The 9,925-nt window shown below is 38.4% G+C and overlaps 1 protein-coding gene across 1 annotated transcript in view; it reads left to right on the plus strand.

Annotated features, from left to right (window-relative positions):
* LPCAT1 (lysophosphatidylcholine acyltransferase 1) overlaps positions 1-9,661 on the plus strand; it is a 64,172-nt gene extending 54,511 nt beyond the window's left edge. Inside the window, exons 12-14 of the mRNA XM_059856319.1 lie at positions 312-410; positions 4,395-4,533; positions 8,788-9,661. Coding sequence (XP_059712302.1) covers positions 312-410; positions 4,395-4,533; positions 8,788-8,972 — 423 coding nt within the window. The 3' untranslated portion in view covers positions 8,973-9,661. The remainder of the gene's footprint in view (positions 1-311; positions 411-4,394; positions 4,534-8,787) is intronic.
* Positions 9,662-9,925: the final 264 nt, after the last annotated feature.

Raw genomic sequence — 9,925 nt, forward strand, 5'->3', positions numbered from 1 at the left:
TTTTAATTTCAGCCCAGTGATTCAGATGCTTTAATGGAAAAATCTTAAATATGCGAGTGAAGGGTGACAGTAGCAGTGCTGTCTTTCAAGAATATTTAAACTGTGACTTTTGACTGAGACTGTGAAAAGAATCTGCAGAGCTTTCACCCAGGTTCTTGTCCTCATGTGATTTCATTTCAGTGGGACTGGTTTTTTTTGTCATGGTGCATGTAACAATCTTTCTGAATATTCTGCATTTTTAGCAACTGTTAGTTATTCATGGAAGTTCTCAGACAAACTGCACTATTTTGATGGAAGGTTTTCCTTCACAGAATGAAGATGGTGTAATTGACATTCGGGAATTTGTCATTGCTCTGTCAGTTGTCTGTAAGCCGTCCAAAACTCTGGAAACAATTCAGCTGGCATTTCAGGTAAGCTGCATTTTCTTGGTCTATGTAGTTTACGTATTTTTAGAAATTACTAATACTGGCATTAGACTCAATAGATGTTTCTACATTTCCTTTTAATACTCGATGACATTTTAAAATAATATTAATGGAGAGTTAGATTAAGAGTTTGTGTTAACAGGAAATGCATTGCAAGTGTAAGTTGTGTAAAATTATGAACGCTTGCTGTTTGAAATTGTTCTCTGTAAAATTCTGGCAGAAAGCTTTTTAGCAAATTAAGTTTCAAACTTCAAGTCCTTTGTACACATTCCTCTAAACAGTCTGTTGAGTAGTACTTACTACTCTTAGAATGTTTCAATCAAATCTAGTTTTTCAAGTTAATAAAGTATTTTTTTTTAATTTCCTACATGTTAATAGAGATTTTTTTCATCTCCTTTTTATTTCTTGTTAAAATTTTCTTCCCTCTTGGTCTTACCGTGTATGTGTGGTGGTCCTGCAGTCTTTGTCCAGACTTGATGCTTCCCAGGAGTGCTCCTGATCTTGCTCTAGCCTTGGTAGTTTGTTGTAGCATCACCACAGATTGTTAATGGAAGCTTTTTGGGAAAGTGACAGAAGCAATGCTTAACCAATGGGTTTCTGACACCTTAATTTATTACTTTTCAATTTGTTTCTTTAATATTACTGTTTCAACATGCAAACTCTGCTGCATCCTGCATCATCTTTTCCCTTTGCCTTGAATTCACATGGTCTTCAGTGTTACTGAAACTGAGAAGTGCTAAGTCTTGATACTGTCTTCATTAGTGAATGCATGGAGCTCAGAGCACTCAATTGCATGGTGCTATATTGCAGCCTTATTTTCTGTGTAGTTGTATTCAGGTTCTTCAGCATAATGACTTTAAATAAGTGTTGCTGAAGAAATGAGGCTCCTGTGAATGCTTAGCGTTCACATGTATCATTCTTACCCTTCAGTCAGAATCCAATAAATTTGGCAAAGGAGGATGGAGCAAAAATATTTATTTCCTACAAATATTGTGGGAAATCTGCCATTAGTAGCTGCTGTTATTTATTGCTGCTTCTGAGGGAAAAGCAGAAAGAAATGTCTCTGTCCTGACTCAGTCCATTTCATCTATAAAATGGCATAGAAAAATAGGTGCTGCTGGTCAGCTCTGTGTCTTCATACTGAAATGAACAAATTTGAAGTAAATGTAAAGGGGGCTTTGGGAAAATATTTTTTTTTTAAATTTAGCTGTCATGCTTGATAACATGCAAGATAATTTTATCATTTGAGAGGAAGAAAAGCTCAGATTGGATGGTTATTTTCTTTCTGGAAGCACTTGAAGTTAATTAAGCTGTTTTTTAGGAAAATTTCTGTTCTTCATTGTCTGCTTCACTCCCCGACTCATAATACATCATTTTGAGTCACTTTGTTAATTACAAAATATAAAGTTAGCTGTAAAACTGCAAAGAAGCTTTATGCATGTATTAAGAAGGGGAAGTACTCAGCAAGGGGAAGCAGATATGGCTCATTTTATCCTGCTAGTGATGATTGGAAGGGTTAAGAAAACTGTCAAGCTGAGGAAATTTTGCTTATTCTGGGATTAAAAAATAAGGAAAGAGGACCTTTTAAAATCCTTTTCTACCTCCTGTCCTGACTTCACTTACAATAAGATATTCACAGAGTTTACCTGGAGCCATTGAAGGACCTCTCTAGTTCATGAGTGTATGACTTTAAACAGGCGCTCTCCTCTGCCATGTGCTACTTCTTTCAAGAAAAGTGCAACGTTTCACACAGCTGCAAGTTTTCAAAGTTAGTGTTTTAGTGTATGAGTAAAGAACTTGAAAAATAGTATCATTAAATGGAGTTGTTACAAAACGGGGGGTAGTGGGAGGTACGCCTGAGGGCTGTGCTGCCATTCAATGAGACCTCCATAGGCTGGAGAGTTTGATGGGGAGAAACCTGATGATGTTCAGCAAGGGCCAGTGCAGGGTCCTGCATCTGGGGAGGAAAACCCCAAATCCCAGCACAGGCTGGGCTGTGACCCACTGGAGAGCAGCTCTGCAGAGAAGGACCTGAGAGCCTCGCTGGATGGCAAGCTGGCCATGAGCCAGCAGTGCCCTTGTGGCCAGGAGGGCCAGTGGGATCCTGGGGTGCTTTGGGAAGAGTGTGGCCAGCAGGTCAAGAGAGGTGATCCTGTCCCTCTACTTGGCTCTAGGGAGGCACATCTGGAGTGCTGTGTCTGGTTCTGGGCTCCTCAGTACAAGACAAGGAGGTAATGGAGAGGCTCCAGTGAAGGCCACCAAGATGATTTGGGGTCTGGAGCATCTCTCATGAGGAGAGACTGAAAGAGCTGGGGATGTTTAGTTTGGACAAGAGAAAACTGAGAGGGGATCTCATTAATCCAAGGTGGGTGTCAGAACAATGGTGCCAAACTCTTTTCAGTGATGCTCAATGACAGAATGAGGAGCAGTGGCCATGAACTAAATCACAAGAAGTTCCACCTCAAGATGAAGAAGAACCTATTTATGTTGAGGGTGGCAGAGCACTGGAACAGGCTTCCCAGGGAGGTTGTGGAGTCTCCCTTTCTGGAGACATTCCAAACACACCTGGCTGCACTCCAGTGCACCCTGCTCTAGGTGACCCTGGCTTGGCGGGAGGTTTGGACTAAGAGCAGCACTCCAGTGTAAGTGCTACACCTTCCCTTCCAAACTGCTGAAGAAACTAAAGGCTGTTGTAAATCTTGTCAATATAGTGTTTTTACTGACCACCCAATATTACCTGACTACTTGTTCAGTGGAAATGTATCAAGTTTTATTAAAGAAATGTCTTGGTCCTTGCCCTATTCCTGTGAAACAGTGTGCAGGCTAGGTGCTGGGGGGCAAAAGGCAAGATTCCCGATTTGAGCATGTTTTCTTCCAATTTCAATATTTTCATTCCCCTATTGGGGGGGCACCCCCCCTAAGGTGTGCTGTCTTGTGGCAATTGCTTCTGCTTGTGTGAAAAATACATACTTGTGCCTGGTTTGTTCAATCTCATCAGTTCCTACCTTGTCAATGATGTAGAGAAATTAAAAGGAAGTTTCCTAAATGGCACTTCTTACATGGTTTGATATTTTCAGTGTTGTCATGCTTGAAAAGGAGAGAGATATATTTCAAAACCTCCTTTCTCTCACTTCAGATTGTATAGGCAAATTGAGTTCTTTTAAGGAAGCTTAATGAAGCTGTATTTGGTACAGATGTTTTGAAGTATCCAGGTCCATTTCTCAGGGTAAAACACCGTACATATGCAAAAATGGAATGAGACTGAGCAATTATTTATAATTATCAATCTGTCAGTAGTAAAGCTAAATCTTTCTGAGGTAACTTTCTAGGATGTAAGAGTATGCAATTAATTGATTTCTAGAATAAATACTTGTAGAAAATTATATGCCCATATGTACATGCCCCATGTGTATGGATAGGATTCTCCTGATTAATATCATTTAGATACAGACATTCAGTGCAAGCTGGCTCTTGGATTTTGGTCAAAGGAATCTTGAGTTTTACACTTGACCAAGTGGAAATGGTATCTGATTTAAAAAATCACATAAAAATGGTATCTGGCTGATCTAAATATATCTCCCAATATTACAGACTATGTTGGAGTTCAGACACATAGCTCAATGGACTAAATATTGTTCTCAGGTGTATGTTTGCAAAACATGTTAGTGTTTGACAGTCTTGTTGCTGAATATCACGGTGATTCCAGTGGTTAGACATGTAAACATAGGACTTTTTTCTGATTATAGCAAGCTTTACTTTCTAAGCATGCACATGTGAACTGATGATGATATTTTTTTACCCAGACTAATCTGAAATCCTTAATGCATCACATCAGTCTGAGAGTGTCTAAAATTTCTAATACCAACTTTTTGTTTTGGTTTACTTCAGTGTAGTACTGTTTATAGGAGTTGGCTTATAGGAGTTGGCATCCAGCTTTGCAATGATTTATCTTGCTGTCTTGATTCATAGCTGTACCAGTCAGAAGGCGGAACTGTAACAGAAGAGGATTTAGCTCATATTCTGAAGACTGCCATGGGTGTGTCACAAATTGATGTTACACATCTTTTTAGAGCTGTAGATGAAGAGGAAAAAGGAAAGATTACATATGGTAAGTATTCTAACTGCATCTGAACTGTCACAAAATGTCCAAGTTGCTTGCACTCATGTTGACAAACAAAGCAATTACATTTTTATTAAACTACCTTTTTTAGTTGGCTTTGTGACTTCAATAGTGATAACAGCACTGCAAACAAAGTAAATTTACATTTTAAAAAATTAGTTTCACCTTTGGTATCAAATGCCATGTTTGCATGATTTCAGTTTTCCCCTCCTCATCAGGTCACATAATATGAGGATTAGCTCCTTCAAAGTATTCTGTTCTATCACTTCCATGTAGGTGAATGTGTATTTTTAAAGAAACATGCCTTAGCTCTGTCTTGTTGTTTTGTGTCTTGTGCCTGAGAGCAGGAAATGAAGGGGTTAATCAGGCTGCCTGTTCTATAGTCTGCAGTGGAGGTGGAATGGAGGCAAGAAAGTTGCATTTGAAAAATTGAGACCTGGGTGAATAGATTGTGCTGGGAGTCAGAGTACTTATACACTACTTCAGATTATTTATGTTTTATGCAGTAAGGTTCTAAATTTAGTTATATCATTTGAGTATGAACTGAGTTGTTGATAGCCAACATATTAAGTATCTCCAGTATAAGTGCTTATGACATACCCTGTTCTAATTGTTTTCCCTCAGGATAATCAGTATGTATTTAATTGGTAAAAATCTTACAAGATAGTACATTAGTGTTAGTAAATCATAGTTTCTACATTAGTAATTCCTCTGTTTCAAGCATACAATATGTATGTAAAGCTTCAAATACACAAATATCTTAGAGTTACTGAAATCAGTATCAGGACAGTATTGCCACTGTCCTTTCCTTTTTGCCTGACTACCGTCTTCTTTCCTTGATTCCTGCTGTACTGTCCCTTTCCTTTCTGTGCCTCTATTTGTCACATCCCCAGCATTTCCAAATCCATCCTGCCCATCACCTTTTTCCTGCCTATCACTGTTGCTCCTTGTCTTCCAACTCATAATGTGCAGTCACTCAGCTCTTCTCCCCACCTCGCAGTCACCAACTTCAAAAATACCAGCACAAATCTTAAGCTGGTAAGTGCAGCAGAATTTTAATTTTGGCACATCTCATTGTTTGAGAATAGCTAAATTTGTAGTCATGTACAAGTGAACTCAGACCAGGTCATGTGAGTTGCCAAAGAATTAATATTTTAATACTCATCTGTAATTGTTGCAATTAATCTGCACTTTTTCCCTAAGTGGTCATCATATGTTCCCATTACAAGAAAATCTGGACCACCAAGCCGCAGCAGTGGCCACTGGAGTGCTTGGCCCTCATTTTCACTATTTTATATCCTGTAGTCAAGAATAGTCTTTTATGATGGAACACAAAGCAGATAGCAGGACGATGTTTACATAATTTCTTTGAAACTTTCCTTAGCAGTTTTTCTGAGAGAAGTGCTCATTTTATAATAGAAACATGTCATTTTAACATATCTGAAAGTTTAATAGTGGAAGTAAATGTCCAGGTTACTAGATTACAGAATTAGAAGTTGCAAATAACTTTTGGTAGTGCATTTCTGTCTTGAGAGTTCCTGCCATAAATATTCAACCTCCTGCCTTTCTTGAGAATATGTGGAACTTCACACATGCTCAATTTGTTGCACTTACTAGAAAGGAGAGGTGAAAAAACTTGCAGACCACACAGTTCTGAAGATACTGTCCAGACAAGTTCAGAGAAATCAAGCATTGTATCTGATGGAACTAATGTTACTTTGGATACACACAGCAGAGTCTACTGCCAATCTCCTTTCTAGGGTGTTGGAATTTAAAGCAGGAATATTAAGTTGAGCCTTACTTGTAAGAACAAAAGATAAAATACCTAAAGTATCAAACCTAAATTGCTGCCTGCACAGCAGAGTCCTTGAAGCCACAGATCTCATCTCAAAGGTAAAGCTCAGATTGCAAGTAAACAGAATAATCAAGAGCAAAATTGAGGCTGTGAATCTGAATTATTGGAAATCTGAATTTTTTTTGCATGGTTGAAAGCACTCTGGTTGCCAAAGATTTATGTATCAGTTCTCTTATACAGTGTGCAGTTGGCTTAATTGTTCAGATGCATTTTCATTGCAATGCTTTTCCTTTTAGCCTAATATAGACAGAGGCAAAATTTATCAGTCTTAAGACATGATTCTGAAGAGTTTGAATTGGTTCTCTAGGAGAGCATGTCAAATTCTAGGAAACTCTCAACCAGCTCTTAAAAGACAATTCAGACTGCCTGGCTTGCTGTAGCCAGAAAAAAAAAGGGGGAATTGACCATATTTGGAGTATCTGTATGGATGAAGAATCAGGGAAGGAAGAATTATTTGCTTAAAATAATTATATATTAACCACAGAATTATAATATTATTTAGCTTAGTTGAAACAAAAACTAGAGAAGATTAACGAGCACAGAGCTTCCAAGAGGAGCATCAAGTAGTAGGAGGGTGTTTCAAGGGTAGGAGAAAAACTCTTGAAGTTCTTGTAGTACGTATGCATACTTAAAGCAAAGACATTGACATGAATCTTAACTCCGCTTTGGGTTCTTCATTTGTCTCTTTGTTTTTAATGGAGGTGGGAAGCAAAATCACCTTCTTTCCCCAAGTTAATGACTGAGGTGATCTTTTCCTTCAGTGTAATGCTTCCCAGTCGCTTTCAGTTTGAACTCCAAGATGAGAGCTGTGATTAGATGCTGGAATAGTTGGTTCTTTCTACATGACCTTGTATCACGTCTCTGATGAATAAGGCAAATGGGATTCCAAGCACTTTTCATTGCATTCTGCAAGTACAACTTCAATAAGTATTCCTTAATACTTTCAGTACTTATTTCAGCAGGACCCAAAATGTCAGCTTACTGAGATGTATCCAAAATGTTACTCTCTTCAGTTTGGATTGCCCTTTCCTCATGAAGAGTTTTTCATTTATATGATCCATCAGCATCAGCTTGTTGTACATAGAGTTTTTCAACACAGATGGTAATGTTGGTTTTCATGACCTAAACTTCATCAACTTTTGTTGCAGTTATAGATCCAGAATGCTCTAGATCCATATAGTCTGTAGATGAAGGATACCCACTTTTTTGTGAGTGGAAGGATAAAGTTATGTTTATTGCCTTCTCCTCACCAATCCCTTTGCAACAGTTCAGAGGCAGGGTTGCCCTACAGCTTCAGTGCCCCTGTGAGCCATATGGCATTCCCTTGCTCCCTTGCCCTTTGTAGTATTGAAAAATCATGTCATCTCAAAGAGTGGCAGAGAGGGAAAGCTGCAGTGTTTCCCTTCTTCCATACCAGCCCAGTTGTAGGAGGAACTGGGCTTCACTCCTTTGAAAGGCTTCTTCGGGTGTCATCTGCTCTGCACTCTAGGAAATTCACATCATCATCTGATCATGGGCTCTTCTGGGATAGCACAGTGAATTTGAGTGGGAGGTGTGTGATACACTGTAGGTGACTGAATTAGTGAAAACATTCACATCCAGATTTTTCTAGTGTCAGTTTACATTATAAGAATAGCTTCTTGTTGCTTGGTTCATGTACAGTATCTTGTGTTCAGATCATGTCTGAATAAAGTCATATAGGCAAACTGAGACAAAGTTTCAGTGTCTGATTTTCAACAAAGAATGTTACTTCTTTATGTTAAAGATTCCCCACTCCACCAAGAACTAATCTGGTTTTTCTTATTATCGTGTTATTATCTGACATTAAAATCAGGAGCTCTTTCCTGTGTTATAAATTATCTCCTCAATATTATTCTCTAAAATATTAGGACTTTTAAAATGCTGAAATCTTAAAAGCAGAAGGCAGCAGTGACAGCTGCTGTTAGGTTGAAGCAAACGATGAGTGCAAAACATTAAAGGGCATGTTTGCAAAAGAGTTTTAAGAGTTTAAGAAATGATTGCTCTTGATGTTCAGTGATCTTCAGCTGGAGGGCTTCTGTACTTCCCCAGTGAATAGTGAAATGCTATGTCAGGGCATGTGGTGCTCATCATGCATTTTAATGCAAATCTGAGTCTGTTTACCTCTTCATACAGCTAAGCTCTGGCTTGAAGTGTTTTCAGAGGGCTTAGATAACTCTTTACAGCATCTCAGCTCTACAGATGTGATAAAGTTAGGCTGAAAGCTAAAACAAGCACTGGGGATAGCATTATGTTAACTGCTGCTATTTTCCTCCAAAGAAATCATGTGATTATATATGTGTAAGTATTCAAATTTAGCATCCTTCTGTTTCAAAGAGCTGATCCTGTGCAACAATTTTTTTTTTTAGATGACTTCTACACATTTGCTGTGTTGCACCCACACTTTGCAGAAGAATATCTCTATGCTGATCAGATGGGAGCTGAGAGCAGCTTGGAGATTTCACCTCTTTCTGCTCCTAATGGTATCTGTACTGACTTCAGCCCTGACAACGCTGGAGATAGAAGCAAGCCCTTGCAGAAGAAACTGAATTAACACTATAATTGTTACCTTCCTCTCCTGGTGAGAGGGTTGTATTTTCTTGGAATTTTCATAAGTCACTCCAATTATACAGCAAATACCAGTTTTGTGTGTGAAAGTTCTACCTGAATACCATCCTTTGAATCATATGTGCTGTGTTTAACAACATGTTCCAGGTTACTTTGGGAAAGGTGTTTTTATTTTTTTTAAAAAGGTCTTTGAAAGGCAAAAATGTGAATGTGCTTCATTATTAATGTTCATATTTAAAAGGAAGCGGCACAACTTATTTATATTCCATTGGCTAGTTCCATGTACCAAGTGTCGCACAAACTGTGCATGTATAAAGAAAATGTAGCTACTATGGTGTAAAGTGCACTTTGGTGATTAGTGTTTTCCCTAGTTATGGGGATGTTTATTTGGGGCCAAACTTTGCTGTCCATATCTGAATAGTCAGTCTTGTTGATTTTGGTGGGAATTATTCTCTTGAGCAAGGTAAGCATACTTCGGCCCTTTGTTTTGGTTCCAGTTTGGAAACAGTAATACAAAAACTTGCTAAGGATTACTTTTTTCTTTTTATTGCTGAATGGCAAAATTGTTTCTCTTTCCATGGTAGAATGAAAAGGAGAGGCTCCTTATCCCTCACCCCAGCACTTTTCTACTGTAATCTTCCGGATGCAATTAAACATGAATTCTTTCCAAACTGACATGCCACATACTGTTTGAAAATACGTAACTGAACTGTTTGTGCTTTTCTCTCATAACCAATCCAAATCACATCCACACAACATTTTATGGCAGATGTATACAGAACTATATTTGATTGAGATTTATCAGGAATCACAGGTTTCTTTTGTAGCAAGCCTGTACAGATAACTTAGAATGGAATACATCATGGAAACTTTGGTGTATCAGCACAAGTTGGAAAAGGTTGCAGTCACTTCAGAGGCCAAACCAGCAGCAAGTTGCAG

Source organism: Haemorhous mexicanus, chromosome 1, assembly GCF_027477595.1.
Source record: "Haemorhous mexicanus isolate bHaeMex1 chromosome 1, bHaeMex1.pri, whole genome shotgun sequence".
NCBI lineage: Eukaryota > Metazoa > Chordata > Aves > Passeriformes > Fringillidae > Haemorhous > Haemorhous mexicanus.